This window comes from Colletotrichum higginsianum, chromosome 6 (genome assembly GCF_001672515.1).
Source record: "Colletotrichum higginsianum IMI 349063 chromosome 6, whole genome shotgun sequence".
NCBI lineage: Eukaryota > Fungi > Ascomycota > Sordariomycetes > Glomerellales > Glomerellaceae > Colletotrichum > Colletotrichum higginsianum.
In genome coordinates, this window is record NC_030959.1 from 2330929 (window position 1) to 2356329 (window position 25401).

The following is a 25401-nucleotide window of genomic DNA, read 5'->3' on the forward strand; positions in this document are numbered from 1 at the left end:
GATGACGGGGTTTTCCTAGTAGCGGAGGTCGCGCGCGAATATGAAGGGTCTTTTCGGCTTTTCGGTCGGTCGGTTGCGGGCGGGGGAGACAACAGTCTGGGCCGCGGCTACTTGGACCGGGTAGTGGCGGCGGAGGCAGCGGCGGCAGTAGTAGAGATGCAACGAAGATGACTGGCTTTCGGAACTTGTGTTGGCTGGCTGCAGATGTTTGTGTCAAGAGTGCAGGAGAACAACGTACGTGGGGGCGCTTCTAAAGAGCCAAGCTACGACAAGGTGCTGACGATCGCGAAACTAATTACTAGAGAGTGTTCGGTCGGCGGAGGGAGGGGAGGAGGAAGATGAGGGGAAGTTTGCAAAAGCTAAATGGCAAACCGCTTGGGAGAGGAAAGAGGTGGAAGACGGCTGGTTGCAATTGAAACCTGTCCAAGGCAAGAGAAAATAAGAGTCAAACAAGAGTCAAGCAGCAGTACAGCAACAGCAAGCGGAAGGACAGCCGAGCCGAGATCGTCACAGGTGTGCACTTTACTTCCGGGGACCGGTGTGGGCGGGGTGGGCGAAGCTACCAGAGATACTAAGGTAGAGGTACCGTAGCAGCTTTGTTCCTGCGGGTATCCTCAGTGGCATCTGCCACCCTTTGCTGGCCCAAGAGGTTGCGAGGTGTAAGTAGAACGACTAACGGGATGGATGGATAGTATCAGCCCTGGCTAGGTTAGGGGGGTCTCCCCTTCCCACCTCGGACCTCTACTCGGCCTCTGCTTTATTGTGTTCTTGGCTTTTGGGTCTGATGAGTCCTTTTTGATCCTATATCGGCTTGTAGCTTGGTTCGGGCGCCGAGCTAGAGTACCAATTTTGCGACATCCCCCCCCCTCTCGGATATTATTTTGGTTGAAGCATCTGGGAAGAAAGTCGTCCTTGGGCCGCTGGATGCATAAACCAGGACCAACACGCAAATCTTCTGCAGCAAAAGTCTTATTCTGCATGATTTAGCACTTCATGTCTCAGAAGAGGCGCATGTGACCGAAACTTGGCCCATTCTACTGTTTGCGGACCAATGCTAATCCGACATTGCAAGTATAACCGAATGGCAATAACGAGGTTGATTGGAAGGGCTAATGACACCTGTGTACTCTGTGGGTTTGTGCTCTCTCAGTCACTTTCTCTGACTTGCGCCCTGCTCTTTGTATCTCTTCCCCACAAGTAGACAGGGCTTCATGCGGGGAAGAAATAACAGGCGAAACAGCATCTGATGTAGTAATTGTTCTCTGACCTCGAACGGACGAGAGTGTCACGCTCAGTGGTGGTAATTTCGTCTATTATTGCCCGATGCTTCTCTATCAATGTGGCCCATGCCATGAACGACATCAGATCTGATTGGTTCAAAATAATAATAATCGAGAGATCGAAGTCAGAACACAGCCCATCGCGTGCCTCGCGGTGATAGATTGAGTTAAGAGAGCAAACACCTTGTCTCTGTCGACGATACACGGAGGGTCGCTCTCCGCTCACGCCGAAGAGCCAAAGAGGAGACCGAAAGTCTCAGTCACGACTTCAGCGTCGTATCCCAGAGCATGTCAGTGATGGATGTACTTGTCGACACAATCCTGGAGCTCGCCCAAACAACCCCTGCGATAGCTTCAAATTTTTGACAAGCCTTGACGCAGAAAGCTCCACCATGGCTCTCTTTTCCCGCACAGCGGAGCTGGGCCGCTCCGATCTCGGGGGCATAAGATCCGCACAGCCGACGTCCCGCGATAAGATCGCAACGACCACCGAGCCCGCCGAGCTCGGGCCACCGAAGCCAGTGTCCATTATTATATAATCTCATCGGACAGCCGCTTACTTAACAGCTGGGATATCACGTGTGGCCGTCGAACGTCTCTCCTAAAACAGCACAGCGTAATCTGGAGCTGCACCGGGCATCCTCGCAGTCCGCGGGGCCTCGTGCATGGGACGCGTCCGGCCGACAGGACGTCAGTCCAGGCACGTAACACTCCCACCACACCTAAACTCAGCCCGACCAAGACCTGCAATGCAACATCTGCCCTCTGGCAACATGTAACCAAGCTGCCTGCCAGGTATCGATCGGTATACCCTTTCCACAGTCTCTCCTCTCGCGATACCCCCTACCCCATCCGGACTCCCGGGCGCCTACGTACACTGCCTCTTAGATGTGATCGCCTCGCAGCATGTATCCTTCTCCTTCGAGAGAGATGCAAAAGCAATGGAGAAGACACCTGTCGGGCGTGGCTTACCTTGACGGCGCGGTCGGGGACATCTGATAGAGGTCTTGGAACACGGCGGCCGACGAGAGAGCCCGGACGCCAGGCATGCCAAACCACAACGCCGCCAACCCGAACGGCAATGCCAATGTCTTACTTCTCACCTCGCCTACCTAGGACAGCTCAGCCCTATCCATCTTGATGCCCCTCCCCATCCGTCAACCACTCCCCCTCACATCCTTACCTTTTTCGGCTGTGTACAGTCACAAGAATCGGTTGCGGTCGACCGGATAGTCGGTCAGGCCAAGGTCAAGGCAAGGCCGCCCCCTCCCTTTGAACAACTTTCCGTCCGCCGGCGTCATCCCGCTTCCGTGGGGATCTTCGCTAGGGGCGCCATCTCACTAGAACAAATCACATACGCCGAGATAACAGACAACACAAAGTCGCAGCAGGATTCTTTGGTAGCCTCGACAGCGATGATGACAACAATGATGCTCCTGTCGTCGTCGTCGTCATTGCCACTTGCGTCCCGTGACAAGTCGCCCACCAAGACGATCCCGGCATCGACAACAAAATAGCAACGACCTCACATCGGGTAGTTACCACCGACCTTAACCTGACCGCCTGCATACAACAGCAATCCAGTACGCTTTCCATACCCCCCGATCCGCACCCTTATCCGTCAATACCATGCCATATGCCCCATGCCCACGCTGCGCCGCGATGACGCTAAACCCCGACTCACAGTCCAAACCCGTTTCGACCATCATAAAAACCAGGGTTTCATTTTAACCTACTGCATCATGGCTGTGTCCTTCAGGTAGGGCACGCCGGCTGGTCTCAGTGCCATGCAAGCGCAAGCAAGTGTCTATACTCTGTAGTTGTGGTGCTGCTATATATGCGAATGGTTCCACACACCGGCAAATAGGAACATCCATCGCCGCCCGGTCTTCCCACGCCTCCAATAAGCATAAACGCCGTACCCATGCCCCCCTCCCCCCGCCAAGGTTCTTTATTTCTACGCCGTACACGTACACCGCTGCGCAGCCTCTCTTTCTTGCTCTAGCTCTCGGATAACTCATATCCTCTGCACCCGAACGAGATCAAGAATCTCAACACCCGGGTCGGTTAATCAGTCACGCCGACTGTAGGCTTACGATGCTGCACTAGCAGCCCTGGCGGTTGAATCATACCCCCCCCCCCCCCCCCCCCCCCCCCTTCGGAGTCGTCGCCGAGCCCAATGTCTCAAAAGTATTTCACAAACAACTACGTAAGAAACGCATGACCAGGTAGTCGATATACGTCCGTGGAGAAGCAAGTCTTGTCATTGTTCCAGGACGTATTTTGAAAAAGCCTAGAGGGAATTAGCTGTCCCGAGATCATCCATCACCCTGGGGGCCGGAAAGCCTAGAGGTGGAGGAGACGATCAGTGAATCATGTCAAGTAGTGTACCGCGCTCCCAGTTCTCTCCATGTGCCACCATCAGCGTATGTACGGTAATCTGTCGATTCTAAGCCACCACCACCCGTCTCCCCGCACCCTGCAGGGCAGGCTAAGGCTGTCACACCCTCCTCCCTGCTTTCACCCCCCCTAGTCACCAGTAGCTCGTGCAGTAACCTGCTCTCGGAGTACGAGTTCTGGGTAGTTGTACACAAATATGCTCTGGCCGTTCCGTGCCATCGTCCCACCTCTCCTCTGACCTCGTCCGAGATGCTCGCCTCGGTACGGCATCATAAGTGTGAGGTGGGTTTTCCCCGTATAATACCGCCGTCAGCACGAAAGGCGCCCCTTCAGGCTCGCCTCCGTTGCGCCACTCCTTCAAGCGCGAGACATTTGACGCGTGCGTGGCGGGCTGGTCTCGTATGGTTGGCATCCTCTCCCGCTCCCGTCAGCCGTGTACGATGCGATGTAACGCGATATGATGTGACGCGGGTGTATTTCCGAACAGGGTATCTTTATGTGCTTCTTCTTCCTCTTCGTCGTCTTACTCTGACGCTGTCTCTCCGTCCGCCTCTCTTCCAATTCTGTCGTCTCCATTAGATTACCGTTCCTCTCTCCTGACCGAATTGTGTATCATCGTTTGATGTCATAGCAATCATCCTCATTAAACAAAACAAAGAAAGAAAAAGAAAAGAAAGGGGAAGCAAGAGATGTTCCTCCCTTCCTGAAAAAGGTAAGCCGTCGCCGCGTCCCGTATGCATGTCCACTCCGTTGTCCGATGGAGCCCAGTCGGGACCCTGGAATGCCATGCCTTGAGTGCGAGAAGACCGAGAGCCGACCCACATCAGCCCGGGAGGGGAAACGGCCTGGCTTTCCTCTCCCCGTCATGTTGAAAATGCCTTGCGCCACACCTGCAAGGTGTCCCAATCGTTGTCCGTCGTATCAAGTCATTCCTCTGGTCTCTTCCTCTCTCCCCTCTTCCCACACCCCAGTCCCAAACAAATCGAATCAAAACAAGACAGGGAAAAAAAAAGAGACACAGCCCCGCCGCCATGCAGAAAAGAAATACCACAACAAGCACACACACACACACCCGACGACACCAAGACCACTAGGCCCAACCACCTTGCCGTCACCCTTGCCATGTGTTCTCAACCCCCCCCCCCCCCCCCCTCTGCACCTTCCAAAGGCAAGCAGCCAGCCGGGAGGCTTTGTGAAGGGGGGAACGACCTCATCAGACGTGGTGTAGCCAAAGCCACATACACTAGCCCGCATGGAACCCTTCTCGAAGCCTTCCTACTCGGGCAAGGCTCGGTGTCGAACGACACCTCTTCCGCGGTCCCTCGCAACCCTCCCGTCCCACATGACTGCCTGGGATGATACTGCACACGCCCAGTCGCAACTAGGCGAAAAAGGTAACTTCTCATGGCCTTTTTGGTTCCGTCCACGAACTGGCCTCGCTGCAACTGCGCCGGCCACCCAGTTCCGAAAGAGAACGAGGGCTGCAGCAGGGCCGAGTCATTTCCGACGCCATTGGCCCTGTGGTTGCCAACGTCATGAGCTTGTGTTGGCTCAGCCGCACTCTTTGCAAGTGGACCGAACCAAACAAGACGGCGGGGTCCGTTGTCAGGTTGTCGTGTCCTGTCGGTGTCGGGCAACGGTCCCGGCTCCTGTGCTCCGTCCTGGCTTGCGTTTCGCCGCGAACGTCGACCGCCGTCCCATCCATGTGGGGAAACAGCCGCCGTCCAAGCCCTTGCAGGTAAATGCTGTAGGTATGTATCTGTATAGGGGTGGGTGTGGGTGTGGGTAAGGGTGTGTGTGTTCTTCACCTCTAGGCATCAGCTTTTTTTTTTGGCCCTCCCGCCCAATGGAAATCCTCCTCGACCGCGGGGCAGTGCTCTCGACGACCCTCAATGCCAACCTCTCGCACGCTTGCGCTTGTCTTCGCACGGGTTTTTGCATTTTGGGCAGACGTGGTCAGGGTACGAGTTGACGTCGACTCGGATCAAGCATTTCGAGCACCGCCACCACCGCGACGAGAGGTTGCGTCCTTGGAGCCAGCTGTCGTCCACGTGCGTGCCCCGCTTGAAGATGTCTTCGTTGTGGTAGTCTCGCAGGTGGTCCCGGAAATGGTCCCGTCGTCCAAACGGCTCATTCTTCCGCGAACACTTGGGGTAGTCGCACTTGTGAGCTTCCTTCTTGGACGGGTCTTGGTGAACTTGTCTGTAGTGCCTTTCGAGGTCCGCTTTGCGTTTGAACGGGTTGGCTGTGCACCCCGCCTCCAGACAGGGAAACTTGTAGTCGACCACCTCTTGTTGCTCCTGGCCCCTGTGCACAGCTTTGTTAGCACATCCTCGCCCGCGATAGTGCAAGAGGCCTCCGCCGCCAACTCACCCTTGGTGGGGTATCACTGTTGGATACTGCCCTGCCGGAACGTATCGTGGTTTCATCTGCCAGTAGCCTCCGTCTTCCGTAGGGACATAGTCGTACTGGGACCAGTTGATATCTCCATAGTATGGCTCTGAGGTTTGTGGTGCTGACGACGACGCAACGCTCGTATAATCGTCGCCGTAGTATCCCGAATAGCTGTCCCCGTAGCTCTCATCGTAGCTGTCTCCATAATTGCCAGGCGGGGATTGACTCATGTTGTGCGGATACGAGAATGACATCCCAGGCGAGGAGCCGTACGAAGATGGCGTGAGAGGGCCTCTGGAGCTGACGTCGGACAGCTGACGCGCGAGTTCCGGGGCCTCTAAAAAAGTGGGAGATTCGAGGTAGTCTCCGGACGATACTGGAGACGTTGCGTTAACATAATAGTTTGCGCCGCGGTAGTATTGGCTGTCCATTGTCTCTGACGAAACAAGGCACACTGTCGTGCTGTCTAAACCGTGTGTATCCCGGCTTCTGGATAGCAGTTCAGTAAGGGAAGGGTGGCCTTGCGAGGATGGGGGGTATGAAAGACGGGTTGACCGAGGAGGGTAAGCAGTAGCAGAGACTACCAGGAACCAAGCATAGCATAACAACTTACACAAACAAGGTGCCGCTATTTGGTGCCGTGGGGGCTTGGGTTTGGACAGACGAGATCGTGTCTATCACAGGCAGCTTCTCACAGAAGCTTAAATACAGTTGGGTGGGGGGAGGGGCAGGTGTGTGGTAATACGATGTCTTGTTGTATGCCAAGGTTCGTAAAGGAGTGGAAGCCGGTTCGCTTGAAGTCGAAAGGCGGGCTCTGAATTGTGGGATAGGACACCAGAAGATGGAACTGGCAGAAGGGTGAAGTGATTACCAAACTCAAGAGTCCACGGATTGGAGTGGGAAGTGGGTGGTCTAAGTATTAGCGGGACGAGGCAAAGCCAAGTTCACCGCCTTGGAGGAATAAAGTCGGCACAAATACGTCAAGCGGCACAGATACACGAGGTGCTGGTGGAATGGGTCATGGTTGCCCACCAGCACATGGCTTCGTCTCCGTAGGATGGTCTTGGCTATGGGGAGCCTCAAAAGGGCGGGTATGCTATCAGGAGTTTCAAGGCTACTTCACCTCCCCCCTCCCCCCTTGGTCATTGACGCGGAGGGTGAAGATAGGATAGAGTTGTCTGTGCCCAGGCGGCGCGAAGCGAGGACCAACTGCGAGTGCTGGGGTTTCTCCGCCAAGTTGGAGGACTGAATAGAAGGCCTCGGTGAGTGACATGTTCTAGAAAGGGGCTTAGAAGCCGCCAGCCACCAAAGGAATGAATTCATGTGGAAAACTACGCATCACTAGTGACTGGAACGACAACGGAGGTACAAGAATCGAACCAGGTCAGCCCAAGGCCCGCCAGATACTCCCGTGACGATGCGCCAACCTATCACTCGACAGGGCTGGCGGGGATTAAGTGTGCGGTGCATACTTATGGGGGGAGGAGGTTCCTCAACGGCCGTGGGCTTCGAGAATCAAGGATGGTGTTCCGGCTGGGCAGTCAGCACTGGGTGACCTTGGGCGGGCCATTTTGGCGAAGGTACTCGGGCTGTCCAAGACAATGTCTAACAGACCCAAAAGATAAACTGGGGCAGGGAAGGGCGATTGCGAGAAGGGTTCTCTGTATAGCCCGTGTATGTACACCACAGCATCGGCAGGGTCAAGGTCGTGGTCAGTCAACCCAGAGTTGGGGACGCGAGGTACCGTATCCGGTATGTACTATGTAAGGCCCAGTCAGTGCCAGGCAAGGGGTTCGGAAGATGGCCAGTAAGCAGTGAAAGGAGACAGGGGGCGAGATATGTCATAGCACAGCGAGAGATTATCGCTCATTGGCATGCCTGGGGCAGTAGTAGGGCTCGGGGCGGACTTGGCAGGAATTGCGATGCGGCTGTCGAGATAGACTGAAGATCAAAATCGCGGAGGAGAGAGGCTTGACTGGAAGGGCATCTCGTTGCCTGGCCCCGCACTGCCACTCTAGTGGGCGCGTGCACGCTTGCAGTCCCAGTCCTTGTTCCTGTGCAGGGTCCAAATGCTGGAGTGGAATCAGCCAAGAAACAATGGTACCGCAAATCATGAAGACCTCACTGGTCCAATCGTACGTAGTGAGACCATAATGCCTTACGGAATACTGCAGAGGGGGTAACGCTGCGGGCCCCCCTCTCCTCAGCGTTTCCACCCCCCCCCCCCCCCCAGGAAGCTTGGGTACCGTCGTACCTCGGTTTGAGAGACAGAAGACGGGACGCTGAATTAATTGCTGTGCTGGGCTGGCCTGCACAGTGAGGTTGCAGTGTAACCCTTTGACTGTCAGCTAAGGAGGCTCCATCGGGGGCCAATCCGCTGGATCCGCCGCAAAGGTGCATGTTGCCCACCGTAATAGCCTGAGAGCTGGGTTGATCGAGCGAGAGCCAACAGGTCGCGGGTCAAATGTGACGAGGGTTCCGCTATCGTTTTTCCTCGGACGAATTGGCTGTCCGCGCCCATGTGGATTGAAGTGGCACAGGCGGTGACGGCAACGGTAACGCTAACCGTCAATTACCAGGAAAGGAGAGAGAGTGTGAGTGAGAGAGTATGTGTGTGTGTGTGTGTGTGTGTGTGTGTGTGTGAAATGTGGAAAAGGTTGTCTTGATTCTCGTCTCGCGTCCATGGATAGCACCGCAGGTCAGGTGCCTGTGAGAATGCTGGATGAGCGCCTTGCTCCATGGCGGCTGCATGCTTGATCTCCGGGCTGACAGGCGGCGGTTTGCACATTGACTCGGTGAAGCAAATCTGAGATGGTGCTATTCAAAAAGGGCGCAAAGCCGTGTGTACCTGGAGGCAGGGCCCATCCCGATGGAGACATTGTTCGGACGAGCCATTTTCTGGAAGAGAAGAATACGGAGCTTGTGCAGTCTGTTGGAGTGTCAAGTTGTGGGTTCCAACGAGGTCGTGATTTGCAGTTCATGTCTTGTGGGTGGCCAAAAGGAAGCCAGGCAAGGTCATCATCATCTTGCCCAACCATCTTTAACGTGCCTTGACTGCTGGGTACCCTGGGAAACTGGGCCGGGTTGGGAAGGCACGAAGGAAAGATTGGCAGGTTGGCAGGTTGGCAGGCGTACTCAAAGAGGGTCAGGGTGGGCCCCGAGGACCTTCTGGAAAACTTCCATCGCTTAACCTAAAAAGGCAAACGTGGAGCGTGATGACCTGGGCCTGCTGCGTTTCGTTTCGGGCCCCACTACCTTCTTCTCACCTACAGCGTGCTGCATGCTCGAGTTACCTACCTCTTCTTTACCCCCTTGTTACGCCAACGAGGTGGGCAATAATACTTGTGACCTTACCAGGCTGATTGAATACCACTCGCTGCCCTCGCCGGTCCCGGTTTGCCCACGTGAACTTCCCTTCCCGTGTCTCTGCGCCCGACTTGTGGTGTGAGCCGTGGCGGAGTCCATTCATTGCAGAACGACAGCGCGTCTGTCCTTCGCTCAATGGCCTTGTTGTAACCCACACCAGGGGAGCTTCGTCATTAATGCCTCAACCTCAGCCTCAACCATCTTCCGAGCCATTCGGAATGCCAACCGGCGCGTCCACAACACAATCCAACTTGTTGTTCTGGGCAAACGAGCCATATGGTATAGGCTGTGGCGGGGAGTGCTAGCCAACCGACCCGCAGGTGGCTATGGCTCTTGTCGCGGAAAGAATCGATCCACAACGGGGTATCTCACGGGCTGTCCGGGGTTCTTTTTCAGACTGTATTCCGGCCGAGTCTCGATCCCGGCACCCCATGGAGGAAGAGAAGACTGCCATGAATATGCGTGACATAACCCCCACGTCAGGCGGTAAAGTTCGTACCATCAGGCAGGGGCCGGAGCTTAGTTCGCTTCCAGAAGCCGTGGTGGAAGATATCACAACGGGGCACATGGCCTTGGCCGCGCCAAACATGCTTGTCTAAAGTCACGCGATGCGGAATGCGAAAGGGCCGTCATCATCATGTGCAAATGCCGAATCGAGTCGGCCTTCCGCCTCCTCGTTCATGGCCAGTCAATGGTCAGTGTACTTCAACAAACATAAGCCAGATCGACCCTGGCGGTATGTTTTCCGCAAAATGAGGCAACGCCGTTCCTCCCGATACCGATGGTTCGAGGCCCCCCATCCCAATCCGAGGCTACGCCTGGCATGAAACCCTGTGACCCGTGCCGCCTATTCATACATCGTCCTCCAGGAATTTGTACGCAAATTTGAAGTCCGCCTTTCTGCGGTTCATCCTGCGTATCCTGTCAGTTGCTGACTCCATCAGATCATCAGTTTAGGAGACGACTTACCAAGTGCTCTCGTAGTCGAAGAAGCGGTACGTGCCCTGCTCAAACTCCTCGGTGATGTTCTTGGGTTCCTCGTGACGCTGGAACCAGGTCTGGTACTGCTTGTGGAATCTCCAGCTCTGGTCCTTCAGTGACTTGGCAGCCAGGTATTGCTGAGGAGTGCCCTGCTTGTAGTAGAATACGTAGAAGAGTGTGTCGGGGTCAATACGCGAGTACAGTCGCGGGTCGTCGAACAATGCTAGCGGCTCTTGAGGAAAGTTCGCGGCGCTCGAGTTCAGACGTAGCTCGGGACGGTACGTCCTGGGCACGTCCGTGTCCATGATGTCGGGACACATGGCCTGGCTTGCCTGAAGCATGCGCTGCGTCGAGGGCGAAGAGAAGGGCGCTGGCCGCTTGCGAGATGCCTCGAAAGACTCGACGAGGTCTTGCAGAGACGAAGGAAGGTGGTAAATCGACTCTTCCTCCTCCTCCTCTCCGACAGCGGGCTTGACTCCATTCCTGGTGCCGTTTGTTTGAGATGCTAAAAACGTTAGTACGTCAAGCAGCCGGCCATCTATCCGTAAGGACTTACCCTTGGCTGCTGCCGATGCCTCTACCGCGGCCTGGTTCTTGAGTGCACGTTTTTCTGCCTTGGTCTGGGCCGGCGTCGGCTTTGCAATCGTCGCCTGGGGCTCGCTTGCGATGCTCGAGGGCGCTGCGGACTGCGGTTTGGGTTCTGGTTCCTTGGCCGCAACAGGGTGTGCCGGCGTCGTTGCAGGGGACCCTGCCGCACTGCTCTTCGATTGTGCGGCTGGGGTTCCTGTCGTAATGGGTGCGGCGCCCGGCGGAGGTGGCAAGGGAGAAATGCCAATCTTGTCTGATGCCGCCGCGGCCGCTGCCGCAGATGCGTATTTGAGGCCCTCGGCAGGTCTTGTGGGGACGGATGCGGGTTTCATGGTCGGACCATTCGCAGCTCCATTACTACTGATGGTCTGTAATGGCGTATGCAAGGTTGCCAGCGCTGGTAGAGGGGACTTGGACTGCGCACTGGACCTCCGTCCTGATGCCGAAGCATCCGCCACCGCCTTCGGCTTCGGAGGAGGTTTGATGACCTCGGGTTCCGGTGTCGGTTCTTCCGCCAAGGATTGGGTGTCTTGCGACGAGCCTTTGTCGCCGTCCTGAGGAACGCCATATACGCCCTCCTCCTCATCCAGGTTGAGCTCTTCGTACATCTCTTCGTCCTCAACGAAATCGTCGTTCATGCCATCTGAGACATAGTATCGAATCGTCTCCTCGAGGTCGGTGACCTGATCCGTGTCGACTCCGCCGTTCTCCAGAGACCTCCGGATGAGCTCGAGCTTGCCCTGATGCCATTTGTGACGCTCGATGATGCGCTCGATTTCGGCCATTCGTTCCGCCTTGGCAGTCTGGGTCTTGCCCTTCTTCATGGTGGCCTGTATCGCCTCGGCTTCGGCTTCGAGGGTCTCGATTTGTTGCTCCAGCTCGTCCACCATATTGTTAAGGAAATCGCTTGCTTCCGCCTTTGCCTGTTCTTGGGGGTCGAGCTTTGCTGAAGAGGCCAACCCTTCCTTGGAGTATGCCTTAGTCTTCATGGCCTTCTCGACCGCCTTGAACTTTTCCATTTGCTGCCAGATGGGTTAGCAGGACCGCCGGGGACGGGCTCGCAACCGGAAGAAGAGATGAACCAACCGTCTCGATCAGTCGGCGGTGCTCCAGTAAAGGAGCCTTGTCTTTGATATCATTGCTTGCCGCCCATGTCTTGATCTGATCGCGCTGTCTCTGTAGCTTCTTAATTTCGCGCTTGAGGTTGTCCTCCAGCTTCTCTTTTTGGGAGATGTTGTTGGACTGCTCAATCTTCTCGTAGATGGCCTCGAACTCGGCCACGCCTTCGGCCACCTTCTTGAAGCACTTGTCGACTTCTTGTTGAAGTTTCCGTGCTGCCATTTTGCCTGTCTGTGTATCGGACTGATGGAAAGCCTAGGCCGGGTTACGTGTCTCGATACCGAGGGGTCGGGGGTGTCAGGTGTGTGGTGGTGGATGATAGTCTTCGACTCAGGGTTGTGCTTGTGTAGCAGACGGCTATCGAAAGGGTCGATGGGCGCGCTAAGAGGGGGAGGAGAGGGTGGGAAGTGTTTGTCCCTTAGGTGCGACACAGCGACGACTGTTGCGCCGTATATACTGGCGTTTGTTGGTTGCGCGATGCAGGTTTGCTTGCCGACAGTGAGGCGTTTGATGGGTCGAGGTTCTACGCATGGGGAAGAAAGAGCTGGAGGGCTGCCGTGCCGTGCGGGTAGGGACAGGTTCAAGATACCCACCCTGCGCTAACCGATGACAATGGAAGAATCTTGTAAACAAGGGGGTCAACCGCTCCGTGGACCTATGGAGCACTTCAGACGTCACTGGATTGGCGTTTAATAGCTTTCAGAGGCTTCAAACCGCCAAAAATCGCTCTGAAGTGAAGAAGTGGCAAGAATAGAAGGAGCATGTCATTCCTTCCCCTAACTGAGGCAGGTTCCATCTACTTAGCGATCATGACAGATGATGACACGGACCACTGTTCAGCCCAGCCTTGCCCGCTGCCATTCTTGGTCGCGTTCAGGGATGTGAGACCAACTACAACCGCTTGAACCAGCCTGAATTCAAGTCCATCCAAGCCACCGTCAGGGCAGCACCTAGGGGAGACCTGCAGCGCCAGTTGACTGACTGCACTTGAGCGGTCTATTGTGTCTCATAATTTGCAATCAATTAACCAATCCATCAGCTAACCGGCCAACCAACTTTCCTCCGTCAAACAGGCCCTGTTTGCTCTAACTAAGGGCCCAACCAGCTTCTACTTGCCGGGGTCAGTTTGCTGCCCGTTTGCTTGACTTTTTTGCACGCTCGGTTGGCCGTCCTCCAGTTTTCAGACGAGGGGGGCACATTGACACCTCAGCGATAACCAGTTGCTTCGTTTGCCTGCTCCTCAGTCCCTCTAGGGGTCACCGCAACCAAATAATTACAGTCATCAGAAAATGAAAGGTGAAGCTCTCTCACATTTGCGCCTAACCATCTGTGTTGTTGACACTTTCCCCAGCCATTGTCCAGCGGGTTCTGTCCGCCTCTGTGGCGGTGGACAACGAGGTCATTTCGTCGATAGGGAAGGGCATTCTCGTCCTCGCTGCTGTCGCTCCCGGTGACACCGAAAAAGACGCCGAGACCCTTGCAAACAAGGTGTTGAAGCTCAAACTGTGGGACGACGAGGCCGGCGCTCGGGTGCGTCTGCTCACCATCAATCCTCGATCTCCCATGCCTCTGACTAACACTGTCCCAGTGGAAGAAGACCGTCCAGGACATTGACGGGGAGGTTCTCTGCGGTATGCAAAGTGCTCTCTGCCAAGCGCGAAGCTGGCGCTTCTGACATGCTTCCCAGTCTCCCAGTTCACACTCTTCGCCAAGATTGTCAAGAACAAACCCGACTTCCGCCTCAGCGCGCCGGCTGAAGACGCCAAGAGAATATATCACTATTTCCTGCAAAAGGTGCAAGACAACTACGAAGCGGACAGGGTCAAGGACGGCCGTTTTCAGGCCATGATGGCTGTATCTTCGACCAACGATGGCCCGGTTAGCGCCCCCTTCGGAACTCGTCGCAATTACCCGGGCTTACGTGCTGACTTGCAATGCCAGATTACGTTTGAGCTGAACACAGAGCCTGCCTCGAAGCCTTGAGCCGCCGTAGGCTACAGGGACACGATGTCGTTTTTCTGGGACAAGATGCACGGAGGGGGTTCGAAAAAAATGTGTAAGTTTTCATGATGGCACAGACAGCTCTGCTCCACTGTCAACACAGCCCTGTAGGTGACCAGAGTCTTCGCCCGCCTCAACGCTTGATGGACAAGCGACTTCAGGAATCATTACATAGGGTAAATGCCATGGAGCACTTACGCACGGAATAGACATAGAAAGAAAGAGCCATTATTAGATGCATACATAGAAGAAGCGATACAGGCTTCGACTCGAACTCGGATTTGAGAGATACTCCAGGTTCTTCAGTTTGCTGCTCATCAGGTACCTACCTAGATAGTTCTCAGACCACCTCCTGTTGAGGCACCAAGAACTGTTGCAACACGAAAACAAACGTTCTGATTGGGTGGGCCGACAAGAGCTGTCGCTCCTTCCCGTCGAACCATGCAGGGCAGAGGTGTTTGCTTCCCTCCCCAACTGCCCCGCACCAGAAGCCGGATTCCAGAGAGTTCCATCGCACTTCCAGAGGCCCCTCCCTCCCCCTCCACCCTAGCTCTGCGTTGAAGCATTTATCGTGCGCCAACACCACCATCAACATTCTTAAAAATTGGATTTATCCTGCGTGTGTTTTCGACAAGTCCCCGACCTTGCGAGCCAATCCGTAACCAACTGCAGCTTCTTCTCACTATTTCGGAGCTCATCCGTTAACAGCTACCCACCCTGTACTGTCTATAGGGCGCATACTAGCAGCCTCACGTTCAGATAACCCAACTCCCACATAGCTCAGAACCAGCAACTCACCTTTCCCCCCGACCGTCACCATGTCTGCCGAAGGTACCGAGACCAAGCCCACGCGCCCCCGCGTCTTCTTCGACATTACTGTCGGCGGTAAGTCCGCCGGCCGTATCACGATGGAGCTCTACAGCGACCTCGTCCCCAAGACGGCAGAGAACTTCCGCTGCCTCTGTACCGGCGAGAAGGGCCTGGGCAAGTCCGGCAAGCCCCTCCACTACAAGGGCTCCGGCTTCCACCGCGTCATTAAGCAGTTCATGATCCAGGGCGGTGACTTCACCGCCGGCAACGGCACCGGCGGCGAGTCCATTTACGGCGCAAAATTTGAGGACGAGGCCTTCCCCGTCAAGCACGACCGCCCTTTTCTCCTGTCCATGGCCAACGCTGGACCTGGTAAGTGTCTCCCGGTGTCCATCTTGTTCGGAAACCAAACAAGATTGTCCAAGCGGAAGTTTGGGTCGCTGACAGTCGCACGTCGCAGACACCAACGGCTCCCAGTTCTTCCTGACCACCGTCCCGACGCCCCACCTCGACAACAAGCACGTCGTCTTCGGCGAGGTCCTCAACGGCAAGTCCGTCGTGCGCCACATCGAGAACCTCCCTACCGAGTCGGGCGACAAGCCCGTTAAGGAGGCCATCATCGCCGACTGCGGCGAGCTCACCGGCGAGGCCGCCCTCACTGCCGACGTCAAGGCTCCGGACGCCTTCGGCGACACGTACGAGGACTTCCCCGAGGACTGCGCGAACCCGCCTGATGCCAAGGAGGTCGTCAAGATCGCCACCGCCTGCAAGGACTTTGGCAACAAGGCCTTCAAGGCTGGCGATTTCAACCTCGGCCTCGAAAAGTACCAGAAGGGCCTGCGCTACCTTAACGAGGACCCGGACCTTGAGAATGAACCCGCCTCGACCAAGGCGGAGCTCGAGGCCCTCCGCTTCTCGCTCAACAACAACTCGGCCCTACTCAACCTTAAGCTCGAGGCCTGGGAGGACACCGTCAAGTCGGCCACGTACGCCCTTGAGGTCCCCGGCACCAAGGACGTGGACCGCGCCAAGGCCCTCTACCGCCGCGGCTTCGCCAACGTACGTCTTAAGGACGAGGAGACCGCCGTCAAGGACCTCGAGGAGGCGCACAAGCTCGTTCCGGACGACAAGGCCATCCTCAACGAGCTCAACGCCGTCAAGCAAAAGGCAGCCGCCCGTGCGGCCAAGGAAAAGGCGGCGTACAAAAAGTTCTTCCAATAGTCGGGGACGTGGATGCGGGGAAGAGCTGATTAAAAGAGATTCGGCACCGGCCTACAGCAGGAAGCCAAAACGAGAAATGATGATTCCATGATTTTTGGGGCGACAAAAACACTATGCATACACACAAGGTACTTTTTCCTATTTCATTGGAACATGGGCAGAGGCGTACAGAGATGCCGGAACGGCAAAGGGATAAACGGGAGGGGGGAGGACAAGAAAAAGAAATAAGTCAATTCAAAGATTCAGTTAGATACCTCTGGCGGGGAAAAAATTCGAGCATGGTTATGTTCCACACAATTTTGGCGGTGTGTTCATCGGGCGTTTTATTCTACTGGTATATATATGTATGCTTTGAATGTGTGTATGGGGTCTCGTGAATATCTCGGGCGAGACGCGCGCAATGCTAATCATGATGTGTCTGAGGGGGTATATTCATCGTGTCCCATGGGTGCGCCTTCCTGACCTGACACACCAAGCAAGCTGGTAAGGAAGGGAAGCGAACAACTGAAAGGGAAGGGTGCGAGGAGAAAACAAAAGCAAAACCCGCAATAAGGCCGCCCATCCTACCGAATGCTCGCCGGGCAATATCCATCCGAGTTGACTTGGGTAGAGGTTTTTTGAACAGAGAAACGCCAGAGTTGCTGATCCGTTCAAGCCGACTTGCCTCCGTCCCAGAGTGAGAAAATAGTTGACCAACCACCCGCCTTTCTTACGCTCCAAGTGCCCGTATCCAGAGGTCCTCCCTTCCTCGTCGTATCAATGCAGGAAATGTGTTTGTCATTGAGCTTCTGGGCTTCTGAACTGCGTTCGTGTGGATAAACAGCTGACAAAGAAAATAAAAGAGAAATTGAAGAATGAGAAAGGGGCCAGGAGTCGTCGGCCCGAGGAATTTGGCGCCTGAAGGGGTGAGATGCACGAGCAGTTGTTCAGCAAGAGCTGCTTTCGTCAATAGCCAGTGTTCCAAGACCGCTCGAGGTTCTTGCCACGCGTTGCTGGTGGGGATGATTCAGGCGAGTCGCTCCGTGCAAACGGCTTCATGATACCGGACAGAATGTGGCGAGTGGCCCTGCCGTTGCGCTTGAGCGTGGCCAGATGTGAAGACGAGTGTTCCGAGTGCCCAGACATCTGCCTCAAAGAACTGAAATCCCGGCCACGACGATGCTCGCGGCTCCGACGCGAAGGGGCGTCAACGAGCACATCGCTTCCGGCCGATCCGGGAGGCTGGTACTGATCTTGTTCAAACCAGACTGTCGAGTTGTTCGCAGAATTCGTGGCCGAGTTGCTGTTGTGGTAGGTTGACAGGCTCATGGATTCCAACATGGCCGAGCCATGCTCCATCGCGTCGGCGAACTCGGAAGTAGGAAGAGACGATGTCTCATGGAGGGATCCATCCATCTTTGAGTAGCAGTGGTCCGCGCGCTCTTGCAGGCTAATGCACATCTCGTTAAATATCAAGATGTCTTCTTCACCTGTTGCAGGCTTAATCACTTCGCCATTGCCGACGGGGTTGGCCTCGGTCCACATCTTGACGAGCGCAGCAAAATTCTGAGCATGATCGATCAAGTGAGGCAGCGCCGGAAACCCTTCGCGAGCCGTCGGTGACAGCCGTCCGAGAATCGCGATAGGGGTCGAGTAGGACGGTCCTAGGGCGACCTTGTTGCGCTCGACGGGGATAGAACAAATGATGTCGATGTAGTCCTTCACTGACTGGCGGTTTGAGCCCAGGAACTTGTTCATCGGCTCCATCCACTCTTCCTTCTTCCCGAATGTGGAAAGATTCCCGAGTGCTTGGAGTGCCTTAGCGACCAGCGTGAGCGTCCGCTGTGCTCGGGGCCGAGGATGATCTCTCAACAAGCCGAAAAGTTTGGGACTCAGAATCGCGGGGCAGATGAAGCGGAGAAACAGGAATCCTGACACGCTCGTGTAGGTGACGGTACGCAGCCAATCGCCGTATCGGTCCTCAGCAACAGCCCTTATGTACTTGAGGATCGACCGAAGCTCGGGCGGACACTTGGTGGGCTCTTTGCAGATGCATTGCCAGACCTCAGTGGTGAGTTGGATGAGCCTAGTCCAGTGCTCCTGGATGTTTTCACCAGGCTTGAGCTTGCTGGGATCTACCTCGCAGTTGGGGTTGGCCTCGTTGATCTCGGAAATCTTGGCTTGCAACATCTGCTCAAGGTATTCTTTCCCTGAGCGCCTCATGTGAAACTCGAGGGCCTGGGTCAGGAGGGTGTTGCCTCGGAATAGCAAGTTGGCCTCTCCTGCGAGGGATTTGCCCATGTCGCGGAGGATCTGCTCTCGGTCACTCGACGACTCCATGGACTCGTTGGACTTCAACCGGCTGCTGAAGCGGTACTTTTTCATCTGGTTCTGGCTGCCGCCGATACCGTCGATCTCGTCCTCTACCAGTGTCTGCAGCCATTCGTTGGCGTGGCCGGACACTTGGAAGATATTGAGGAAAATCTCAGACAGCCGCCGCAAGTTTCCGGGAAGCGCTTCGGCGATCTGTGCGGTGAGACCGGACGGAAAGCTGTGAAGCAATGTTGACAGCGCCTGATACTCCTTGGAGTGGAGGACAACAAGCTCCTCATGGTGAAGCTTCACAAGCATTGTGCCCGTGACTTGCTGCCGTTCGTCGTATATCTCAAGCCACCGCTCAAAGTCTTTGCCGAGTTCGATGTGGTCCAGAGGAATGTCGACCGACCCGCAGAGAACCTCTGTGAGACTGCTCGATTTGGACAGCCCGAGAGACGCCTGCAATTGGTGGCTAAAGCTTTCGAGATTTCCGTCCACCCTTTTCAGTATGATGGAGAGGAATGGCATGGTCGGTGGAAGGTCCGAGAACTGATAGTCTTCTCTCCAGAAAGGATTTTTGGTTCCGGTTTTCATCGTGGAGCGGGCGCGGACCTCCCCATCCAAAATGACCTCAGTCAGGTAGTTGCCCACCAGAGAGTCAGCGTCCTTGGCTTGTTGTCGATCGATGAAACCGACGTCGGGCGAACAGTTCTTGGGCTTCAACTTTGCCTCCGTCACCCGCAAACTGATCGTCTTCTCGATTCGGAAGATTTCACCAGCAAGATCCGATTCCAGGTCTGTGACTTCCACCACACCTTCCGCCGAGCACGGGTCCAACCGAAAAATGTCAGGCAGCGCAAATGCTCGGAGTAGAACGAACCAAACCTCAAACAGTAGGCGGTTCTCGAGGGCGATGTATACCGGACGGAAGATGGACAGTTGGGTGGATATCGGAGAGTAGTGGGGGAAGATGCCGATGCAGTATTCCTCATCGAGTACGGACCGGTCGAGCTGTTGAATGGCACATCGGGACAGCTGAGACAGCTCGACAACAGCGATAACAGCATCGCCGTCGTTCGTGGTGAGACGAATCTCACCATTCTCCTGTAAGAGACAAGAAACAACTCGCCAGGAAGTGGTTGGCGACCTCAAATCCCGAGTGGAGGGTCTTTTGACGATGGCCCTTGGCGAGCTTGCCAATCCCTTGTCCCAAAGTCTCACTTGCCCGACCTTGATGAGGGCGTTTGTGGGTTTCGTCCCATTTTCGGACCCGCGCCTCCTGACAGCCGGGCGCAGGGACGTAGGGCCCGGGCTCCGATTGCCGTTCGAAAGTCTGACCTTTGGGGGTCGCAACTGCTGCCAACACAACAGAGCCGCGAGCCAGAGGTCGCGTTCTTCGACCAACAACGGATGTAGTAGCAGGTCCAAGGGGGGCTGGGTGGGACAAGACACTTCCAGGCACCTTTTCCCTTCGGGCAATTCGAGCGGTGCTACCCGGCATCCGCGTAGGTCGGAAACTAGAGGGATGTGGAATGGACCGTCGTGGCCCGAGTCAAACATCAAGCTTCCCTTCTCTTCGTCAACATAGGCAATACCGATCTGCCATTTCCCCGCAGGTTCAGTCCGAAACTCGATCTCGCCTCTCATGCGCCCACACAGATTTTTCATCATGAGCAGAACATTATTGGCGTTATCAGTCGGCACAGGAATGGGCAACGAGTCCACCGACGGGGTCGAGGCTGTGGGCGGGGAAGTTGGTCGAGAGGACTGGCGCTTGATCAATCGCTTTGTCGACAGCTTCTTTTCCTTTAGGCTGGTTGTGGCACCCTGAGGGATCTCGGAATGACGAGCAGGAACGACGGATGGAAATCCTAAGGACTCAATGGGGGGAGGCGGAGAGCGAGCATCATCGAATAGTGGCTGGGATCCAGAGGAGGAGAAGGAACCGACCCGCTGGCGGCCCTCTCTCGCGGTGGCGTTCATGAATTGCTGTCGCAGTGCGCCGTCCATGGTGTGTGTTCTTGGACGGAAGTTGCTCGTTTGCCGCACAGGAGGGCTGGCTGAGTTATTATTGTTGTTGTTGTTGCTGTTGTTGTCGTACGAGCCGCCGTATGTATCGTTGAAGACCATGCCCTGTCGTCTCGAGAAGTCCCCAGGGATGGATCTCGGAGAGCTTTGCGGGGAGCTTGAGGTGAGACCACGGGGCATCTGCAGAGGGGCAGTCGGGTCAAAGACGGCGTTGGCAGCCGGGGCGGGTGACAGGCCGGGGTGATGGTATTCGGGGGTCACGGCGCGTATCGTGGGGTTCGATGCGTGGTTGGAGCGGAAGGAGGTGCGCAGGTTGGTTATGGAAGCGCGTTCCATGCCGCGAGACGACGGGTCGGCGGACAAGGACTGGTTCTGAGAATGCGGCCAGTCGAGGCGCGGCGTGATGTTGTGACCACCGTTGTGGCAGGCTCGTCCATCCATGCTCGGTGGTGCCATGCTCATTCCATGGTTTGTCCTCATTTGGGGATCGCCCGCATCTGAGGGTTTGTGATTACAAGTGCGTGTCTGGACGACTTTGTCTCTCCCAGAGCTGCTGCGCTGCGCCTGGACGTCCCACGTTACAACGTCTTATTTCCCCAAATCCTAGCCGGCACGCCTCTCTGGGTCTCCAACAGTCAACTGGTAGCCGATTTGGCGGTGATCCCGGGACTGATGTGTGTGCTGCCACGCAACAGTAAGCATAATAGTCGCTGGCCGGTAGCCTAGAAAGTCGCAAGCCAAGTCTCACGGGTGTTGGTCGGGTCTAGTCGAGCAGAGCGGAGTCGGGTCGAGTCACAAACAGCTGATCGATGGTGACAGCTGGGGTTGTCGTTGACTGACAAACATTCAGCTCCTGCATGCAGCGAGGAGAGCCGGTCCGAGACGAACTGGGGGGGGGGGGGGAGGCAGGTCTGGAAGTAAGCTTCGAAATGGAAATGCGAAGTTGCGGTGGCCGGCAGTTATGCCAGGGCCGGGCAAGGCAAATAAATGGCAGAGCAAGTGGGAGGGGGACGTGGTGTAGAAATGGATCAGCGGCGGGATGAGAGGATGAAAGCGGGGGATTTTGGCGGACGATCCACAGGTGCGAAGTGGGATGATGCAGGGTTGCAGCGAAGAGCGGCCGTTCGATTTCGAGGTCGAGGTCGAGGTCGAGGGGAGAGGGGAAACGGGCCAAATTATTATTGTTGTTGTTGTTGTTCGCTAGTGCAGGCGTTGGAAAGTTGCACAAACTAATCGCCTCGAGAAAGCTGCAGGTAGAACGGCAGGAACGGATGTGCGGAGACGGCGGCGGCAGCGGCAGCGGTGATGAGGAGACCGAATGATGACGAGCGGGGGGGGGAGGGAGGGGAGGGGAAGGAAGCCTGATGGAAAAGAATGTCTGGTAGTGTCTGCGGGAGACAAGAGCGGCGGGCGAAGTCGGCGAGACTGGCGAGAAAGAGAAAATGAAAGAATGAGAGAGGGGGTGAGTGAGAAGCGAGGAAACTCGGCAGATGACGGCGAATGGGAGGGGGAGTGAGGATGGACGAGAGGAAAGTAAAGGAAGTGATGTTTGTAAATGAATGTGATGAGGCGATGGCGACGGTGAAGGCGCTTGAAGTGGGCTTTCAGTGTGATGGATTATTCCCCTCTTCTTTTTTTCCTTCTTCTTCTTTTCGTTCTCTTCGTCTTCGCCTTCTTCTCTTTCCTTGTTCCCTTTCTTCCCACTTAATATTTTTTTTCCTTTCCCTTTCTCTTTTGGTCGCTTTTCTCGCAAATTCCGAAGGGACCCAGAACCGGAGATGGAGCTCGGGGGGCGGGGAGCTAAATGATATTGGTGATTAGATATTCGGCGAGGTGGAATCGATCACCAAGGATGTTGCTGTTTGTTCCTTCGGGCTTGTTCTACCAGTGTGCTACCGCGGCATGCATACCAAGGCTGTCTCAGGCTCCAGGGGTCGGACAGGCAATCGCGCAAGGGCTGTGGGGCCACAGAGGATCAGGGCAGGGAAGATGTCGAAGACTGGGGACGGGGCTAGTTGGCAAGCGAGATATCCAATGTCAGTGGAGGGAGCTCTGGATTATGGATGGCAAAAGCAAGCGAAGAGATGCATGGATGGGACTAGGACCAGGACTGGGAGGAGGGCGGCGGCGAACCGAAAGAGAGAGGGCAAGTTTGTGTCCGCGTTTGTTCTGACTGGCCGCTCTTCAGCCGCTCGCGGTCGAGGGAGAAAGAGAGAGAGAAAGGCGGTGGTGGTTGATCGCTCTGATCTGCGACGTAAAGACAAAAGGAGGCATTCAGAGGGAAGCACAAGGGGGAAGAGGAATGCAAAGAAGGAGAAAAAGAAGAAATGAAAAGACTGAAGACATGCGATGTGAGGTGGTACGTACAGATGGGAGCTGGGCCGTCGTCTGCGCATCCATCAATCCCGTGTTTGAGAGAGAGAAAGAGAGAGAGAGTGAAGGAAGGGGAGAGCGGAAAAAAGAAAGAGAGAGGCTGCCCAGGGCAGGAGACAGGATGTCGATGCTGGCGGACCAGATGCCGCTACCAATGGGACCTCGACGGCGCTGCTGTCGTGCATGCAGATGGAACGAAGCTATACCATGACAGCAAAGAGGTGGGTGTGATGGTGGTCGTTGTTGTTGCTGTTGCTGTTGCTGTCGTCGTCGTCGTCGTCGTCGTCGTCGTCGAGACGGGTTTCATAGGGTCCCACCTCCCGTCTTACAGCGCAATCCAAGCGAGAAACAAGATGCTGCCAGAGAACGAATGACTGAATGGAATGATGGGTTGTTGAGCAAGGTTGCGATGACAATGACGAGGCGAGGGGCCGAAGTCGAGTATAACGCCGTGTTGTGTTGTGATAGTCGTCGAAAGGGAGACGCGAAGAGCAAAGGAGGCAAAGGGGGCAAGGCTGTTGCTGGTCATGACAATTGGAATCAGGGGGGGGCAGGACAGGCCATTGGCAAGTCAGTCAAAGGGGGGGACCAAGTGGTCTCTGGTTCTGCTGGTTTGCCTCCAATGCTCTCTCTCTCTTTCTCTCAGAACTATCTAGGCGCACTTGCCACTTCCCGCCCGTATTGGATTGCTTTGGCCGATGTCTTAGCCCACACCGCACCTCACCCCAAACGGCAAGGCCCCATGAAAGCCCTTTACCACATATGAAGAATGCGGCATTGAAGTCGAGGGGAGGGGATAAGCAGCTTGGCATACCCGCCGGGTTCAACCGTTCCACGTCCCCGGGTGGTTCACTGGTTCCAATCATCGACCTTCGTGTGCATGTTGTATGTATGTGTCTCATTATCGGCGTGTACGACACGACGACGGTAGATGTAATATCAAATGCGAGGACGGCTGAGGGTGACACGCCATCTCCCTGGCTCTTCTCTGTGTTTGTGTATCTATGCATCCGTACCTGTGTATCCCTTCCCGTGCCTCGACTTCTGATATCGGCATCTGGCAGGGTCCAAGAGCTCTCGGCTTGGCCGTCCAAGGGGGGGAAACGTAAAGTATCAAGCACCAAGGGTGTGCCTTTCTCTTTCTAACCTTGTTTCTCTATTTTTTTCTTCTTCTTTTTTTTTTCTTACTCCCCCACTCTTATTAGAGTTACACTGGACCATCTGGCCGGGGGACTCGACAAACCTCAATGGCCAAAGGAGAGAACCAGGCGAGGTTGGTAATTAATTACATTGCAGTTGTTCTGCAAGCCAGGCCTCGGAAGTCTGGGTCTGTCCAGTCAGTCTCTAGCGCAATGAGACGAACTGCCGCCTGCTCGCTCGACCTTGAAACCTTCAAACCCCGGAAATTCCACGCCATCTAGTGTCTTGCATCTGGTCTCGTGGACGTGTGTACTCTAAACGTGTCTTTCATCCCATTGTCATTTGGCCAGCGGAGGAACTTGAGCACCCTTTTCCCTTTGTTCCCGTCCGCCGTCTCAATGGCATTGCCGTCCCGTCAATCATTTCATCCTAGTTGTTATGCCATCCCCAAACAACAAATCTTCGGATGGTGGGGAGGACTCCCTTCGGCTTCTTCCATCCAGCAATAACTGCCCCCCCATCTGAGCGACATATCTACGGGGTATATGCTCCATGAGAACTCACCAACGTCCGTCCGTCCATCTGCACCCATCCGCTGGCGTTGCCACACCTAGCCTACTTTCTTCCTGGCATCGTCAAATAATTGCCTATTGGGCATCATCAATGCCATCATCGCTATCAGCATCAGCAAGGGTACGTAGGTAGGTAAGGATAGGTATCGACAGTCATAGGCATAGGCATAGGCATAGGCATCTTGACCGCACAGCCGGGCGACGAACCGCGTTGCCCTAGCTCGAGCCAGCGGCATTTCCCAGCTCGCACTTAACATTCACCAAGACGCACATTCTCGCGCCACGGCCCTTGAACCCATGATCCATCCAGCGCCCTAAAACACCCCCCAAGCCCAGCTTGCCTAGAGAAGTCGCCGCCTCGGGACTAACACGAAAGAAACCCAGCCCGCTGGCCCGCGCCGTCTGGCCGCACGGGTGCAGAGACTGAGTGCACTGACCCCCCCTCCCCTTCCATGTTCCCTCGACCTCGCCCGAGTCATCAAACACACAACAACATACATGTTCGGATGGTAGGTGAAGGGGAAGGGGAGAGGGAGGAGGCAACCGTAACGGACGCCCGGTACCTGCGTTCGTCCATGTTTCCACCGTCCTGAGGCTCTCCAAGGCACCTGAGTCCAGAACAAAGCAGTGGATGCGCATCCAGGTGTTTAATGATATCCATCGTCTGTCGTCAGCCCGTCTCGATCCTCCACAATCACAATCGCTCGCCTAGTTGACCACCGGTCTTGATTGATCGAACGGGGAAGTCTTCTCCGCCCGCTGTCTCATCCTCTTCCACGGTTCGCCATCAGCGAATCTTGTCTCTCGTCAGCGAGTCACATTACCCCCCTCCC

General features: G+C 55.6%; 5 protein-coding genes across 5 annotated transcripts; 2 read left to right on the plus strand and 3 right to left on the minus strand.

The window, feature by feature from the left end:
• Positions 1-5569: 5569 nt before the first annotated feature.
• CH63R_09104 (C2H2 finger domain-containing protein) lies at positions 5570-6505 on the minus strand (the record flags this gene model as incomplete). Its single annotated transcript, XM_018304078.1, has 2 exons — positions 5570-5987; positions 6054-6505. 2 exons carry the CDS (start codon positions 6503-6505, stop codon positions 5570-5572), a joined length of 870 nt encoding a protein of 289 aa, XP_018156101.1.
• A 3786-nt stretch (positions 6506-10291) lies between these two features.
• On the minus strand, positions 10292-12350 carry CH63R_09105 (Not1 domain-containing protein; the record flags this gene model as incomplete). Its single annotated transcript, XM_018304079.1, has 4 exons — positions 10292-10352; positions 10410-10926; positions 10978-12031; positions 12096-12350. The coding sequence occupies 4 exons, from the start codon at positions 12348-12350 to the stop codon at positions 10292-10294; spliced, it is 1887 nt and encodes a 628-aa protein (XP_018156102.1).
• Positions 12351-13417: 1067 nt separating this feature from the next.
• Positions 13418-14111, plus strand: CH63R_09106 (D-tyrosyl-tRNA(Tyr) deacylase; the record flags this gene model as incomplete). Its single annotated transcript, XM_018304080.1, has 4 exons — positions 13418-13424; positions 13480-13658; positions 13717-13759; positions 13816-14111. 4 exons carry the CDS (start codon positions 13418-13420, stop codon positions 14109-14111), a joined length of 525 nt encoding a protein of 174 aa, XP_018156103.1.
• Positions 14112-14947: 836 nt separating this feature from the next.
• Positions 14948-16160, plus strand: CH63R_09107 (cyclophilin type peptidyl-prolyl cis-trans isomerase/CLD; the record flags this gene model as incomplete). The annotated part of the gene is made up of 2 exons (XM_018304081.1): positions 14948-15311; positions 15400-16160. 2 exons carry the CDS (start codon positions 14948-14950, stop codon positions 16158-16160), a joined length of 1125 nt encoding a protein of 374 aa, XP_018156104.1.
• Positions 16161-17105: 945 nt separating this feature from the next.
• Positions 17106-20924, minus strand: CH63R_09108 (GTPase-activator protein for Ras-like GTPase; the record flags this gene model as incomplete). Its single annotated transcript, XM_018304082.1, has 1 exon — positions 17106-20924. One exon carries the CDS (start codon positions 20922-20924, stop codon positions 17106-17108), a length of 3819 nt encoding a protein of 1272 aa, XP_018156105.1.
• Between the last annotated feature and the right edge of the window lie 4477 nt (positions 20925-25401).